The 16,220-nt window shown below is 55.9% G+C and overlaps 8 protein-coding genes across 8 annotated transcripts; 6 read left to right on the top strand and 2 right to left on the bottom strand.

Annotated features, from left to right (window-relative positions):
* Positions 1-107: 107 nt before the first annotated feature.
* On the bottom strand, positions 108-944 carry KRP23_6772 (tRNA (guanine-N(7)-)-methyltransferase; the record flags this gene model as incomplete). Its single annotated transcript, XM_067892002.1, has 1 exon — positions 108-944. One exon carries the CDS (start codon positions 942-944, stop codon positions 108-110), a length of 837 nt encoding a protein of 278 aa, XP_067746306.1.
* Positions 945-1,113: 169 nt separating this feature from the next.
* KRP23_6771 (Tritrans,polycis-undecaprenyl-diphosphate synthase (geranylgeranyl-diphosphate specific)) lies at positions 1,114-2,356 on the top strand (the record flags this gene model as incomplete). Its single annotated transcript, XM_067892001.1, has 4 exons — positions 1,114-1,624; positions 1,687-1,903; positions 1,977-2,096; positions 2,170-2,356. 4 exons carry the CDS (start codon positions 1,114-1,116, stop codon positions 2,354-2,356), a joined length of 1,035 nt encoding a protein of 344 aa, XP_067746305.1.
* Positions 2,357-2,603: 247 nt separating this feature from the next.
* On the top strand, positions 2,604-4,563 carry KRP23_6770 (Transcriptional adapter 2; the record flags this gene model as incomplete). Its single annotated transcript, XM_067892000.1, has 4 exons — positions 2,604-4,049; positions 4,124-4,214; positions 4,284-4,361; positions 4,436-4,563. 4 exons carry the CDS (start codon positions 2,604-2,606, stop codon positions 4,561-4,563), a joined length of 1,743 nt encoding a protein of 580 aa, XP_067746304.1.
* Positions 4,564-4,661: 98 nt separating this feature from the next.
* Positions 4,662-6,593, top strand: KRP23_6769 (Tryptophan biosynthesis protein TRP1; the record flags this gene model as incomplete). Its single annotated transcript, XM_067891999.1, has 4 exons — positions 4,662-4,820; positions 4,908-4,998; positions 5,074-5,330; positions 5,415-6,593. The coding sequence occupies 4 exons, from the start codon at positions 4,662-4,664 to the stop codon at positions 6,591-6,593; spliced, it is 1,686 nt and encodes a 561-aa protein (XP_067746303.1).
* Positions 6,594-6,762: 169 nt separating this feature from the next.
* KRP23_6768 (uncharacterized protein) lies at positions 6,763-7,331 on the top strand (the record flags this gene model as incomplete). The annotated part of the gene is made up of 2 exons (XM_067891998.1): positions 6,763-7,250; positions 7,313-7,331. 2 exons carry the CDS (start codon positions 6,763-6,765, stop codon positions 7,329-7,331), a joined length of 507 nt encoding a protein of 168 aa, XP_067746302.1.
* A 435-nt stretch (positions 7,332-7,766) lies between these two features.
* On the top strand, positions 7,767-9,827 carry KRP23_6767 (uncharacterized protein; the record flags this gene model as incomplete). Its single annotated transcript, XM_067891997.1, has 1 exon — positions 7,767-9,827. One exon carries the CDS (start codon positions 7,767-7,769, stop codon positions 9,825-9,827), a length of 2,061 nt encoding a protein of 686 aa, XP_067746301.1.
* Positions 9,828-10,416: 589 nt separating this feature from the next.
* On the top strand, positions 10,417-12,033 carry KRP23_6766 (Excitatory amino acid transporter 2; the record flags this gene model as incomplete). Its single annotated transcript, XM_067891996.1, has 1 exon — positions 10,417-12,033. One exon carries the CDS (start codon positions 10,417-10,419, stop codon positions 12,031-12,033), a length of 1,617 nt encoding a protein of 538 aa, XP_067746300.1.
* Positions 12,034-12,181: 148 nt separating this feature from the next.
* Positions 12,182-13,595, bottom strand: KRP23_6765 (putative kinetochore protein nuf2; the record flags this gene model as incomplete). Its single annotated transcript, XM_067891995.1, has 2 exons — positions 12,182-12,256; positions 12,327-13,595. 2 exons carry the CDS (start codon positions 13,593-13,595, stop codon positions 12,182-12,184), a joined length of 1,344 nt encoding a protein of 447 aa, XP_067746299.1.
* Positions 13,596-16,220: the final 2,625 nt, after the last annotated feature.

The raw sequence follows: 16,220 nt of genomic DNA, 5'->3' as shown, positions 1-16,220 counted from the left end.
TGTTCAAACACACGCGTAGCATAACGTCAATGAAGCAAAAGAAAAGAAAACAAGTTACTGTAGCACGTTCTGTAGTACTGTAATGTGCCACGACCGAGTCCAGCGCGTCATGCGTCTGTCAAAGTCGGCGTCTCCTCAGCCTCCTCTTCTGGCTTGTTCACAATGAACTTGACCCGGTAAATATCTCCTTCTTCGTCGAAGACGAACTTCTCTCTGTCCGTGGGGATCCCCAGCGGGTTCTCATGCACTGCGTCAAAGTCGTAGAGCCTCGACAGCTCGAAGATCTCCACCATGTGCGCGAACAGTTCCTCCACGTCCGTTTGCACGTAGATCGGCGTACCGTTAGGCAGGTGCTTGGCCATCTCCTCCACAAACTCGTCGGTCACCAATCTCCGCTTGATGTGGCGCTTCTTCATCCACGGGTCCGGGTGGAAGATGGACACACTCTCCACCGGTGCAGGTAACGACTGCAACAGCGTCGCCTGGTGGATATTCATATTGGCATGCACAAAAGCCAAGTTCTTGAGTCCACGCCGTTCGGCCTCCCGCTCCGCCTCCTGCAGCACGTTGCGACGGATCTCAACGCCCACGAAATTCCGTTGAGAAGCCTGGGACTCCGCCACATCCATGAGGTATTTGCCGCGAGCGCAGCCGATGTCCAGGTGGATGGGCAGCGAAGTGTCTGCAAAGCAATCGGCCCACTGCGGCAGCTCCACGGGCTGGCGGTAGACCATCGAGAGCGGGTTCACGTGCTGCCGGAAGCGTTTGGAGCCCGACGGAGAGTTGTTGGTAAGCAGTGACCCCGTTGAAGTTGAGGCCCCAAATTTCGGCGTCGAGCCGCTGAAGTATCGGATCAAGTGGTCACATCCACGGCATCGCGTGGCGGCTAGTGACGAGCGCACGGGTCCGCCTAGTCGAAGCCATCTCGACTGCAGCAGCGCCATCTTGTTCAATGGTGGAAAAGCACGCCGTCGCTGATTGGCTGTTTATGAAAGTTGTAAACGATTCATGTCGCATGTCATTATTGCCTGGAGTTCAGGCTGGACACGTCACTGGAGACCAGACCAAGCTGCATTGACACGGCGCTGCATTGAGCAACATTGGACTGTAGCGATGGACGAGAACGCGAGCGGCGTCGTGTGGCTGCGTGAGAGTTTCGGGCGGCAGACGCTGTCGCAGCTGGAGAGTGCGGACGCGGCGCACGACTTGGGGCTGGCCAAGACGTTCTACAACGGCTTCGAGATGTGGTGGCTGGCGGGGATGCCCATCACGCTCGTGTTCGTGCTCACGCTGCTTAGCTTCTCGCTAGCCTCGGGTGTGAGCGGCCTGGGCAAATCAGTGCGCTGGCACCGAGTCCTGCCTGTGGCGGTCTGGCGGCTGTCCAGACTGCTGAGCGCGGACCTGGCGGTGTTGCAGAAGAAGACGGTCGTGCTCAGGGACAACGTGGACTGGAAGGTCCCGCGTCATATTGCAGTCATTATGGACGGCAACCGACGTTACGGGAAGACCAAGTACGGGGTGGGCGTTAAGGGCCACTCGGACGGCAGCAGGACGCTCGTGAACTTTACAGATTGGTGCATTGATGCAGGCATCAAGGCGCTGACGGTGTTTGCCTTCTCGACGGGTGCGGTGATGGCTGGGAGAATGGGGAGCGGTGTAGTGGACTAACTGGTGGTGAATTTGCAGAGAATTGGAACCGAGAGCAGTCGGAAGTGGACGCGCTCATGAACTTGTTCAACCAGTTCATGCACGAGATTGTGCCCGAGGCGCTGAAGAGAGATGTGCGTGTGCGTGTGCTGGTGTCGGACGGACGCAAGCTGCCAGCGTACATCGTGCAGGCCATTGAGGACATTGAAACCAAGACGCACCACTGCACCAAGTTCAGCCTCAACCTCTGCGTCAGGTACGGTGTTGTGTGCTGCAAGTCTAGGTAGTTGAGCCATTCAAACGGAATCATTTTATCTTGCTCTGGACAGCTACGGCGCGCGTGACGAGATCGTGGGCGCTTGTAGGAAGATCGCTACAGAGGTTGCGAACGGCGAGACGACCGTTGAGGAGATAAACGAGGACCTGCTCAGCCGGCGCATGCTCACAGCGTAAGCTCATGCGTTCGCAGCGCAGATGGCAGGTAACAATTACTTACTGATGATGTCTGCCTCATTGCTGCAGTGGCTTGCCGGATCCGGACATCCTTATTCGCACGTCGGGCGAGTTGCGCATTAGCAATTTCCTGCTGTTCCAGATCGCGTACTCGGAGCTGATCTTCCTCGACAAAATGTGGCCAGAGGTCACGCAGGACGACGTGCAGGACATTGTCTTCGAGTTCAACCGCCGCAAGCGCCGCTTTGGTAAGTAAAAGGCCCACACGCATAGATAAACGGCGGTCCCGCCATCGCATCGCATTGTATTCATCTCTAGAGCAATGAACATAACGCATCAACACCAATAACCGTTTGGCTTGGTTGAAGTAGTGTACCGTATATATGGTACAACCGCCATACCGCATAGCATATGCCGGATTAGAGGCCGTCTTCCTCGGATGGCGCCGAAAGCGGCACAGAGCCTTTTTGCATACTGAAAGCAAGTGATCTCGAGCCTTAAGCATGGCGGGCAAGGGCGACGCCGCGCGACGCAGCCACACCAAGAAGAGCAAGCCTAAGGAGGTGGCGCCCGCCTCAGCAAAGGCCCCCGCCGTGGAGACTGGCAAGAGCGACGCGCAGGTGCCGCCGCCCGCGAAGCCCGCGGCTATGAAGAGCAAGTTCTGCCTTAACTGCCAGAAGGACCTGGCGCGTAACATCCGCATCACGTGCACCGAGTGCAGGCCGCAGCCGCCCTTCGAGCTGTGCGTCGAGTGCTTCGCCGTGGGCGTCGAGCTGGGCGAGCACAAGCAGAGCCACAAGTACTCGGTCTCGGACTGCTTGGCTTTCCCCATCGTGCACGAGCGGCAGACAGCGGAGAGCGCCGCTGCTGCCCCCGCGGCGGTGGGCACCAACGCTGCAGCCATCCCTACCGCTATTTCGGACGCTGCTAATGCAGTGTGGACGGCGGACGAGGAGCTGCTGCTGCTCGAGGGCATCGAAATGTTCGGCATGGGCAACTGGAAAGACATCGCTGAGCACGTGGTGAGCAAGAGCGACAAGAGGTGCGAGCGTCACTACCTGACGTCATATCTGGGGCACAAGGACCTCATGCCCAAGTTCATTGGAGACGTCGTTGAGGAGAGCAAGGAGGAGGTGCAGAAGCAGCAGATGACCACGGAGGAAAAGGCGGCCGAGATGAACGCCACGTCGGATCAGTTGATGCAGAGAGGGGGGCCCCCTGGAGAGAGGAACGGACCCAGTCAACTGGCTGGATACATGCCGTTGCGTGGAGACTTTGACGTCGAGTACGACAACGAGGCGGAGGTGATCATGGCGGACATGGAGTTCTCGGACGCGGACCACCCGGCCGAGCGCGAATTGAAGTTGAAGGTCATCCAGATTTACAATCAGAAGCTAGCGAACCGTATTGAGAGGAAGAAGTTTGTGGTGGAGCGGGGATTGCTGGACTACAAGCTGCATCAGCACACAGAAAGGAAGCGACCGAAGGAGGAACGCGAGTTGCTGGCGCAGGTGCGGCCGTTCGCGCGCTTCCAGACGCCGGAAGAGCACGAAAAGTTTGTGGAGGGGCTGATCGCGGCCATGCGACTGAAGAAGCAGATCCTGCTGCTGCAGGAGTACCGCAAGAATGGCGTGCGGACACTGGCGGAGGCAGAGCTGTACGACGCAGAGAAGAAGAAGCGCGAGCTGGACCAGGCCATCCAGAAGCAGCGCGAGAGCGCCTCTTATTTATACGAGTCAGGCCGCACGTCCTCGAGTGGGCGTGACCGCGCTAACCGCTGGCAGAATAGGGAGCAGGGCGTGAACGGAGATGCGGGCGGTGATAGTTCGAGAACTAGGAATGGTCTCAACGCGATCGCAGCGACTTTCTCGATTGAGGGCACACCAGGCTGCCACTTGCTTACTCCGAAGGAGAAGGAGCTGTGCTGTAAGCTGAAGCTGCTGCCAAAGGTACTTACTTGCTGCGTTCGGCCTCGTGCTACACACGGAGGCTGACGTTCGTTTGTTGCTGTTCTGTTTTGAAGCATTATTTGGTAATCAAGGACGCGCTGGTTCGCGAGTGCTTCCGCTTGGGCTACCTGACGAAGAAGATGGCCAAGGAAACGGTCCAGATAGGTGCGTCCTCGTCTCTGCTTGTTGAATGGTTATCACTGTTGCTGACTCAGATTGCGGTGCCTCGTACAGACGTGAGCAAAACCGGTCAGGTCTACGACTTCTTCGTCAAGTGCGGCTGGGTCAAGTCCGAGAACGCCACCACCACAGGTATGCCTGTGCTTGTTTGTGTAGATGACAGTCGGACATAACAAGCTGACGAATGCCTTGATTATCACGTGCAGTTTCGCCATCGCTCAAGACCAAGAGCCCCAAGAAGGCCAAGAAAGCGGAAGTAATAGCAAAGGAAGAGCAGTCCGTAACGCCGGCCAAGCGCAAAGTGGCCGAGATGGAGGCAGGCACGAAGTTGTGAGCAGAAGAAAGTTGATAATAAACCTGTTGCACATCCACTGCTCGATTTAACGTCTAAATTCCGATTCCTGGCCGAACACGCAAAGTGCAAATAACAAGATGGGGAACATCCTGGAGGAGATCGCGGCGCAGCGTCGCCTGGACGTGGAGGCCGCCAAGCAGGTCGTGACGCCCGAGCAGCTGGTGAAGAAGATCGAAAGCACCGAGAGCGTCTACGGCTCGGCCCTGCGCGTGCTCGACCGCCTCAACGCGCCGGTGGTGCGTCCCCAGAGTAGAAACTTCGGGAATGGACGAGGCTGACGGCTGTCGTTGCATTGTTCCTATTGTTGTATTGCAATATCACAGAAGGAAGGCTGGTCGGACGTGGCGCTGGCAGCCGAGTTCAAGCGCGCCAGCCCCAGCAAGGGAGATATCGCCACGGGACTCAACCTGCGCGGTGCGTGGCGGCTGTATTGCTGCAAGTATAGGAGGAGGAAGACGGGAGCTAATGTGATTTTTGCAATGGGAGCAGAGCAAGTCAAGTCGTATGCGGACGCGGGCGCCAGCATGATCTCCGTGCTGACGGAGCCCAAGTGGTTCAAGGGGTCGTTGGAGGACATGATGGCGGCCAGAGAAGTGGTGGAGAGCATGAGCGCTCGCCCCGCCATCCTCCGCAAGGACTTCATTATCGACGTGTACCAGCTGCTGGAGGCTCGCGCCTACGGAGCCGACTGTGTGCTGCTCATTGTGGCGCTGCTGTCCCAGGAGCAGCTCGTTGAGCTCATTGATGCAAGTAGCTGCGTTAATGTGCCGAACTTTCTGACGAGAGAATGAATGTTGACGTTGAGTTTGTGTCTGCTTTGCATTGTGCAGGCAACTCACAACCTCGGCATGTGCGCCTTGGTGGAGGTGAACAGCGTTGAGGAGCTGGACATCGCGCTGGCTGCCAGGTCGCGCCTGATTGGCGTCAATAACCGAGACCTCCGTTCGTTCAAGGTGGACATGAGCACTACTGCCCGCGTTGCGGACGCTATTCGTGAGCGGGGACTTTCGCTCAGCCGTGACGGCGTCACGCTCTTTGCGCTCAGCGGCATTCGGTCTCACGCAGACGTGGTCAAGTACGAGAAGTGCGGCGCTCGCGGCATCTTGGTTGGCGAGTACTTGATGAAGAGTGGCGACGTAGCGACTACGGTGAAGGACCTCCTGCAGGCCGTGACTCGTCACAACGAGTTGGGCGACCTCCCTCTACTTCCGCCGCTTGCTAAGGTGTGCGGCGTCACGAAGGTGGAGTACGCTCTGGCGGCCTTGCGCAACGGCGCCAACATGATTGGCATCATCATGGCGGAGCACTCGCCTCGCTACGTCCAGGTGGAGCAAGCCAAGGCAATTGCTCAGGCTGTGCGTGAGTATGGCGAGCGTACGGGCCCAATCCTCCCTGAGGTTTTGGAGGCCCACCTTGATGGACAAAACGACTGGTTCCACAGGAACGTACTGGCCCTTCGCGAGGCTTGCTCGCGTGCACCTCTCGTGGTCGGCGTGTTCGCCAACAAGACGGCCGCCGAGATGAACGCAGCAGCCGAAGAGATCGGACTGGACCTGGTGCAGCTGCACGGTGACGAGGGCTATGAGATCTGCAACGACATCAAGTACCCCACGATCCGCGCCCTGCACCTGCCGGACACTACACTGAGCGACGGGGTTGACGCTGAGGCTATTCTGCAGCAGGTCCAGGAGGGCCTCGCCAACTACATCCTGCTAGACACGACCATGAAGGGTCAACAGGGCGGTACTGGCGTCGCGTTCGACTGGAAGATTGCGGCCATCTTCACGCACGCTCGCATCCCGTGCCTGATGGCAGGTGGACTCACCCCGGAGAACGTGGTGAAGGCGCTGTCGGTCGGTCACCCTGTGGGTGTGGACGTCAGCAGCGGCGTGGAGGTAAAGGGCTCTCCTGGCGTCAAGGACCTGGACAAGGTGACTGCGTTCCTGAGGGCCGTGAAGGACTACCTCTCGATTGCTGCACTCAAGATCGACGAGGAGAAGGAGACGTAAAGAGAATGGGATGGAAGCATGTCTTCAGCTTGAACTCGTCCTTTTGGACGAAGGTCAGACAATAACGTTGATAGACTTGATGTGGTGTTGGAGAGTGATGGTCTATAAGTTGAAGTTGAAGCTGAGTCTCATTCCGCATTTTGCGCGCTGCAGCTCAAGCCTGAAGAGGATGCTGGTCCAAGACGCGGAGAGTTATATAGCCAAGCGACAGTGTATCCGTGATCAACTATCTCCTGCAGATCAGGAGGTCACCCAAGAGCCCAAGCATCAAGACGAAAAGGGTCGCGGACTGCCGAAGACTTTAGCCCTGGAGTACTGGGCCCGAACGGACGAGTGTCTCGAGCGTAAATGGGCTCATATGGACATGGTGGACAGACTGTTCGACTCGAGAGAAGGGCTCATACTTGCAACTACGCTGGGCAGCAAGGAGACTGCCCTGGAGCCAAACATGTTTCCGTACGATACCCCCGAAGGTGTCGAGCACTGGACACTCTGGAGTCGCCATGAAATGGATGATGCAGAGATCCAGGAGTACGTTCGCGGATGGCTTTGCGAGAATGCGCCTCGCATGGAGAGCTGGAACTACGACGAGAACCTGTCGCGCTCCATCGATATTTTCCATGTTCACGTTTACTTTCAACTCCCAGCACAACAAAGGTGGGTTTGAACAGAAATTGCTACGATAACACGCACTCTAACATGCACTATTTGATTGTTAGCTCCACCAGCAAGGGCTAGCCAACGGCTTAGGGAACTCGTCGGCACTACATAGTTTTGCTCCCACTGAATCCGTCTTCAGATTCAATAGGATACCAAGTTCTTGGCCCTATTCTCGCCGTCTATCAGTTTTCAATGGAGAATGAGCTGCGTGCTGCGACGCTGAAAAATGTGCTCGTTCTTTATAAATGTCTTGTTGATCTGAGCAGTTCATGCACGGTGTGTTCGAGGATAGTACGGCGGCTGCATCCTCAGCCATCGGATCGATCCATACCAAGAAGAACAATACCTTCGTGCTATCGATGCGGAGCTGAGCTAAGGGTAGGAGGATACTTCCTCCACAAACTCGGGGAGATCAGAGACGAGTGTGCCACCAACATGAATTCTCGCTAAGGAAGATGTTGTGAGTCAGCAACTTGCAAGTGAGTCGCATCATTGGCTGAAAAGAGCACTCCGATGGCGCTGATCTCCGACGTCGCCGCTCTGCGCGGACTCTTGAGCCTCTTGCCTGGCCTTGACAGCGCAGCGGAGCGGGAGGCCGCGTCGCTGTCTCTGGTGGTGAATCTGCGGCATGCGTCCGTGTTGCAGGCGCTGCCGTCGCTGGTCGCAATGGAGCGCTACTCGCACAGTCTGCGACGGTATCCGCTGGTGAAGCAGGCCTTCTGGGAGCAGGTGCTGGCCTCGGACCTCATGGTGGGGGACGGAGCGACCCCCCGCCAGCAGCTGCAGCTACGACACGAGCAGTTCCCGAGGCTGGTGCTGGATTTCTCGCGCTCGAAGCTCACGCCGCAGCTGCTGGAGGCGCTGCGCGAGTTCTTTGCGGACTGCGGGGCGCAGCAATTGAAGGCGGAGAAGGGGCCGAGAGCTGCCGTCCGGGTGGTGCCAGTAGCTCTTCGCCTCGTGCGGTGTCGCTTGACGCCGGATTTGATCCGGAGACTGAAGCTGCTGTTGAAACGACAGGAGACTAAGGAGAGCAGCGTGAGGTACTGCATCACGTCGCTGGATTTGAGTGAGAACGCGATGAAGAAGGACGAGTTAATGGCATTGGCGGAGCTGCTCAACGAGTGCAGAGGCGAGAGATCGTCGCTGGAGGAGCTGGTGCTGGAGAACGCAGTCGGTCGAACGCTAACGACGGAGAACTGGGCTGCATTTCGGGCGTTCGTGGGTGCAGCATTCGGTTCCTCGCCGGGGGGACGCAAGACGTCGTTGAAGCGCTTATCGCTAGCGAACAACTCGCTTAGTTATCATCATATTGCCTGTATTTGCTCGGCGTTGCGGCATGAGGAGACGCGTATCGTGGAGCTATCACTGGCGCATACGTTCTCGCTCGTGGATCCTGCTGATCGCAAAATGTGCTGGCAGTGGTTAGCGATTGCACTTCGCCGTGGAGGGCTTCGACGTCTGGACTTGTCAGGAAATCCACTGTTCCCCATAGACAGCGATGCTTGGATCGAGTGTCTGCGCGATCCACACTCGACAATTGTGCAGTGGCTGCAAGAGCCTGCACCTCAAGCGCGAACTAGTCGAGGATCGCCAGCACTTCGCTGTTTGCTGTCAAGTAACATTGAGCTCCACTCGACACCGAGCGAAGGATCTCCTCGACTGCGTATCATTGAGAAAGAAGTTCACACAGCAAGCCTAGGAGCGGAGGACAAGGAGTGGGAGGTGCTGGCCTCCGTTGAGGAAGAATGCGCGTGGCTCTGTGTTGTTATTCCAGGCTTCGGAGTGGCTTGGACTCAGGCGAAGTTCGCAATGTCCTGGGAGCACCATGAAGATAGCCATGTTCCTACTGGCGCAGCACTTTCCGAGCTAGTGATGAACGACATGGCAGCTTCGCTCACAACGACGGAGGCCTTGGAGAGGTTCGTCGGCGGCTTTCGGGGCCAATTGCAGGCGCTGGAGCTCCGACGTAATGCGTTGTCAGCCATGGACCTTGATGCAATCCTCGCGGATTGCCAGCAGCTCCGCACGCTAGACGTTGAAGGCTGCAGGATTCTGCAGCTGCAGCTACTCGTCGATGCTCTGGGCGGAGATCTTGGCCAGCACCTGCAGACATTGAATCTCAATGCCAATCTCGTTGGCGCGGACTCAATGAACGTGCTAGCAGCAGCTCTGCGCGGCCAAGTACAAGACCGTGTGCCCGTCCTTCAAGAGCTACGTGTGGCGCACAACGAAATCGGCGCCAACGGCGTTCGCCACTTACATGCTGCGCTGGAAGTCAACAAGAAGTTGAAGCTGCTGGAGCTGGATTCACCGAACGAAGGCACAGAGACGCCTCGGCGGCCCGATGACGACGAGTATGTGCAGCTCTACCGAACGCGCTGCATCAGGCTGGACGTGTCCTTCCAGAACGAGCTGCTCGGTGTATCTCCTGTGGCTGCGGATCGTAGGCTCGCGTTTCTGCTGGTGCTGAATGCAAGCGACGTCGTGCTGGATCGGGGCATCTGCAGCATCATTTTCGTGTTCGCAGCGGACGAGGAGCGACGACGCGTACTCTGGAACTCTGCACACCCTTGAGAGAGAAAGACAACACGTGCCGCACATGTTGTCTTTCTCTCTCACTGTGTGCCTGTAGAGGTCTCATAGGATCCAGGGTTTGCCATCGCCTTCAACTCCATGTTTTGGCCACACCACGCAAATGCAAAGCGGAGGGGAGCGCTAGGATCCAAGAGATTGGTTCCGACATTCCGCGAGGTGAGCAAGAAGCGCCCAAGGGTCTCAGCTGATGGTAATCTCGTCACGAATCACTTCCTCTGCGGCCACTACCGGATAGTGGCCATAGTAGCGTAGGGCTTCTACATCAAGGGCAGACCTTGAAGGGCAGCTTCGTGGTGAAGGCTGCAGACCGACGAAGTTGCGCGACAAGGAATGGACGAAAACACATCCTGGGATTTGCCGGTCGAACTCACGCTGCGGCTATTTTATATGAATGTCTCCGCTGATATGCAGCCGGCTGGGCTAGCAACGGAGCTGAACCATTTCGATTTCCTGGTGGCGAAGCAATCGAGGCGGACGGCAGGACACAATACCTCGCAGGGAGCTACTCGTTGGTCGGCCTCAGCCGCAAGCGTGGTGAGAGAGCACAAGTCAAGACTCGCAGACGACCATGAAGAGCGCGTACGACTCGGAGAGCGGCTTCTCGCTCACGCCGAACAGCGCGATACTGCAGTTTGATTTCCGCTCGAGGGACCTGGTGCCGCCTCCGATCACCAGGAACAACAACCCGCTTTCGTACCGTGGATTGGGAGTGAAGGACATGATCTCTTCGCCGTACGACCAGAGCGCGAACGTGAGCATTTGGCAGGTGGGTCTGGGTGCCGCGATCGGTCTCATGGCCGGCGTAATGCTCATCCGTTACGAAGTCAACGGTGCTTATGCGGACTGGATTGCGCTGCCTGGTGTGCTGTTTATCGCAGCGCTCAAGTGTTTGGTGACTCCTATGGTGTTCTGCAGCGTGATTGTGTGCATCGGCGACTTGTTGGAAGCTGGCAAGGCTGCGTCCATTGGAAGACGAATAATTATCTCCTTTGCCATGGCTTCCGTCACGTCCTCATGTCTTGGAACAGCTTTCGCCTTCGCCATGTCGAAGCTGTACCGCTCGAGCGCGGTGGTGCCGATTAAACCTACCATCCCGTCGCTGGGCTTTCTGTGTGCTGACGGCAGATATCTCGCCTACTCATCAAATGGAACACTCGCGTGTACTTCGACCAACGGCACGATGCCGAACAGTTTGTTCGTGCTGGACGATGTGAGTGGCTACTTGGCGACATCGGACATGGCGTATGAGAACTTGAACGTGTCAGAGCAGATTTTCAGCATCCTGAAGGACCTCGTGCCGGGGAACATCTTCGAGTCGTTTGCAGGCACCTCGACTTTAAGCATCATTGCGTTTGCTGTCTGGGTGGGAGTCGCTTTGGTGAAGAGCGTGAACAAGAAAACGGGAGTGGAGAACTACCCGCTGCTCCTGGTGACGCACGCGAACGCAGTGATCCTCCTGCTGGTGAACATGGTGGTGAAGTACATCCCGATCGCGGTCGTGTCGCTGATTGCCGGCTCGATAGCTAGCTACAGCTCTTCGACAGTGCTGGTCGAGGGCGTCGCCTTTTTGGTCGGCACCCTGGTCGTGGCGCTGCTCACGCTCACCATCGGCGTCTTTGGCTTGGCGCTCTTCGTGACAACGAGACAGAATATTTTCTCGCACCTGTGGCACATGATCCCGGCTCAGATCTTTATCTTTGGATGCTCCTCTTCGATCGCCACGTTGCCCATGACCATGCGCTGCGTGGATGCTACCAGGAAAGTGTCGTACCAACTTTCACGATTCGTGCTTCCTCTCGGAGCTACGAGTAACCTGAACGGCACAGCGGTGTATATGCCGTTGGCTTGCGTTTTCCTGGCCAAAGTTGGCGGCTACCACGATTTGTTGACGCCGTTGCGTTTCGTGCTTCTTGGCGTTGTTAGTGCCATCGCGTCGTTCGGCGTTGCCGGTGTGCCCCATGCCGGCTTGGTGATGGTGCTCACTGTGTGGAGAACTGTTTTCGGTGTAGACGTGCCGATTGTGTTCACGATTTTGGTGAGCACAGATTGGATCCTGGATCGGCTTCGGTCGATCGTCAACATCACCAACGACACGATCATCGTTCGGATCATCGCCGCGCAGTGCGACGAGACCACCCTCTTGCAACTGAGAAGCGACAATCAGACAGAGGAGACCGACTACTAAGCTGCTAAGTTAATATATTGAAATGAGCCATTGCTGTCACCTGCACTGGCAGTCAGCGCGTGAATAGCAGATGATAGCTAACAAAATTATGCTTCACAGAGGGTAACATGACAGACCATCTAGCGCTCGTAGGATGATGCATTTGCAGCTATGAGCTCGCCTGAATGGCCTGTAACACCTGGCTGTTGTAGAACTCGGCTGCGTGTTGAAGCCGCGAGTACATCTATAACAAAAGAGAGCACGGCCAAACGTGAGCAACTACCGATTACACCCCACGTGAACGATCTCCTTACCTGCTCCAGGTCCTTCAGCTCTTTCTGGTAGTGTGCCTCGTCCTCTTGCCTCTGCAGCTCGACCATGCGGCTGGCATCCGTGTTTTGAGTAATGCGCTGACGCACTTCGTAGTGCACAGCCTCCAACTTGCTCAGCTGCTCGCGAGCACTTCGAAGGGCACTACTGGCTGCTGCCTCTTTCACTTGCGCGTCTGCTTTGTAGCGCTCTAGCTCTCGCCTCTTGAGTTCCACCATCTTTTCCAGCCGCTGTCGTCGTGTGATAGTCTCTGCTGTGCGGAGCTGCAGCTCACGAATGCGCGCGCTGGCATCCTTGACCTGGTGCTTGGCTTCCTTGCACGCCTTCATTTCCTGGTCAATCTCCGCCAGCAGCGCGAAGGTCCTGTCCAGCTCCTTCTCCGCTCTCTCGTACACTTCAACGAAGCCCAGCACGGCGTTGTGTTTCTCCTCAAGTGCGAGCAGCTCGTCCTTGGCCGTCTCCAGCGACTCTGCAATGGACTTGAGCTCGCCCTTGACGCGGTCAGGCGACGTGATGATCTGCGTCTGCAAATGCTCGATTTCGCTCTCCGCCTCGATCTTGTTGAACTTGGCCGAGTTGACGCCGTCCTCCATTTTCTTGCGCGTAGCCTCCAACTCGAACACCTTGGGGCGCAGCACGGCCTGCACTCGGTTGAGCTCGTTAATCTCCTTCCCCAGCTCGTCCACATCCTTCTGCAGCTGGAGTCGCTCGGGCTCCTCCTCCTTCTGCTCCTGCAGCAGCTCGTCCAGCTCCCGCTGCAGCGCCGCGATCCCGTCCTGCAGCGGCTTTTTGTTCTGCAGCAGCTCGTCCGTCTGGCTCGTGATCTCGCTGAAGGCCGCCAACCGCTCCTCACGGAACTTGGTGAAGTTGATGAGCGCGCTGAGCTGCCGCCGCACGCGCTTGGGCGTCGGATGCAGCACGTCGCGCAGGCCGAAGTCGTCCACGCCGCAGGCAGCCAGCAGCCGCTGCGCCGAGCGGTAGAACGTGAGCTCGGGCGCGGACTCGGCGTGCAGCTCCGGGAAGCTCAGCGTGGACAGCCCCGGGAACGCGATTTGTGCCATGTCCTCGCGCGTCACGCCCATGGCGCTCTCGATGAAGGCCTCCAGCACCTTCCGCACGGCGCCGGCGTCGCATGCGCGGATCTCGTCCTCGGGTGCGGGCACGTTCATCTCACGCAGGATCCCGAAGATCTCGCGCGGCTTGAGCAGCGGGAACGAGTACACGCTCGCGGCGGAGGAAGCGGCGCCGGCCATGGCAGCGCGAGTTTTGAAATCACGTCCTCCAATTGGCCAATATGAATCGACAAGACTGCCAACCCGCCGAAGAGAATATGTGCCAATAAGTCAATAAGTAAGGCCAAGGGGATCGCAATCCTCCGCAACTAACAATGGAGTTCAACGCGCTCGTGGAGAACACTTCGACGACAAGATTTGCAACTCCCCGCTCACCCGCGTGATCGGCAAGGGCTCGTTCGGCAAGGTAACGCTCATGCGCAAGAAGAACAATAGTTCCTGACTAAGTCGCACTGCTTGCGCTTCAGCAGGTCAGGAAACGGGGACGGTTGTCCTCACTCCCGCTTTTGCTTTGGACTAAGTACGTCTGTAAGATAGCAATAGGATAGCGGGATACATACTCAATAAAGTATTTTAAGAAAACGAACAAGTGTTCATTCACTTTAACAACTGCTTGAGCAGACTCCCCCACGTAAAATAGCACGAATAGGCTTACTTGTGTATTAATTTTGTGATTTTACAGCAAGCAAGAACTTCTCCTCTCTCTACCAGCTCGCTCACGCCCTTCATGAAGTGCGCCAACCCCGACTGTTCGTACGCCAAGCTGGCTACAGCAGACGCATGGCCTTGGTGCTCAACACTTAGCTGTACGACTCCGGGAATCTGTCCGAGCGTTTTTGCTGCGCTTCGTGCGAGCACCAGTGGAAGACTATGACTTCTTCTCTTCCTCTCCGTCTTCGGCTGGAAGTGTGGGCGAGTGCCAGATCCATCAAGCTAATCTTCAATGCTCGCAGATTCCCAAGTGTCACTGCTTCCGTTGGGCCAATCTGCTTGGGAACAGAGCCGTCCGCCATCAGTGTCGTCTGTGGTGGATTTGACGGTGGATTCGACGGCGTCTTCGAAATCGACCACCTCACTAGACTTGTTGATTTCGTCCGCCTCGGCACGTGTGGATACTTTTGTATTTTATATGGGAGTTCGTCATTGTCGACAGAATGGTGGCCGCCACGACGTATGGGACGTCGCTCATTGTTTGACGACACCCTACTCGATTATGGACGACGATGACGTGGTGCCGTTTACTCATGTTTATCTGCTGTGTGTCCAGCAACTGACGTGCAATTCACATGTCACTCTTAATGTCCGGAAAGGTGTATTCCACAAACATTTGCCTCGATCAAAGAGGAGACAGGGACCAAACCACATTGACTCATTTACCAATCATATTATCGCAGTACCGTTTTGTACCCGACATTGAAGAATGTGCCAAGGATTGTAACATCGGGTCTTGCGGGCTAACTCCGATCACCGACTTCGAGGTCAGTTGAGCTCTCTCGGATTATAACTGCAACATGTCAGATAACTGAAACTTTATATGTGTACACAGACAGGTGACAATAACAGAGGCCGTGAGCATGATTATGATCTCACCGAGATCGAGCCTACAATTCACTGGTATATTGAGCGGGAGAACAAGCCCGGCTAACCCACTACCATTATGCGCATTAGCAACCACCTCTCCCGCGCAACGGGAATAACAATGTCAGAGAGGACCATCCAACGCGTGCTCAATGAGCTAATTTTCATCATTTAAAGGACGAGAGCCGCCACATATACGCAAAATCCGAGGCTAATACCGCTTTCAGGACAACCTATCTGCGCAAGAAAGTCAGCAACCGTGTAGGAGAATGCGTAGACCGTCCGGAAGTGTACTTGGATGAATCATTTTATAACGCAAACCATGTCGTTGGTAAGACATAGTTAACGTCTGAAAAACTCCGCTACAATAAAAACGACAAAGGCGAGCTGTGCAACCTTATAGTTTGTTATTTACATGTAAGATACTACAATGTAACATTATTTGTAGTGCGTGCATTGTTGCCGCAGGGATTATAGTAAATCGAGAATGTTCGACTACTGTGAGGTTTGTAGAAGGATCCATTCGCTGTTGGGGTGCCTCTAAAAAACGCAAGCAAGACGAACCCGATGGTTACCACGGCAACTTCAATGCGGAGCTGTTCGAGCAGTAGTTCGAGGACGTATGCATCACGCTTAATGCAAACTATATGGGGAAAGAAACATACACATGGACGGATCACAAGCATCAGTTAGACAAGAATCCGACTACCAAATCCAAACGAGCTTGGCTGGAAAGCGTTTTGAATGACTGTGGTAAGTAACTTGATTTTACTATGTAATTGTTCTGACAACATCATGCATCTTTCAAATTGTAGCACTTTTGGTGTTCCAGAGGGCTGTCAACAAAGATGGCCTTCTTGACTTGGCCAGACTCAACAAGCCCACCCCCGTGTACGCGGCCAACATCATTCCGACTAAATGCAAGCACCTCCTGTACTTTACGCCACCATATTACCCCACCCTCCAGTCAATTGAGCTGATTTGGGGGCTGATAAAGAACTGGATTGCGCGTAACCTATAAAGCAGTGGAGCGGATGTAGTTGCAAAGGTGCTGGAAATATGAATGCTGTAACGTCCGCGTAATGGCTTGCGAGATTCTGCCACGTGCAACAGATCGAGGATCAATATCTCGCCATTGGATGCCTGCCACAAATAGACTAGGCGCCTGTCATATCTGCTGCAGATAAGCGGGCATAATAAAGATATATGTCGATATACTGGTGAAGG

This window comes from Phytophthora ramorum (genome assembly GCF_020800215.1).
Source record: "Phytophthora ramorum isolate Pr-102 chromosome Unknown Phyram_PR-102_s0005, whole genome shotgun sequence".
In the NCBI taxonomy this organism is placed as follows: Eukaryota; Oomycota; class Peronosporomycetes; order Peronosporales; family Peronosporaceae; genus Phytophthora; species Phytophthora ramorum.
This window is presented reverse-complemented; position numbering and strand designations above follow the sequence as displayed.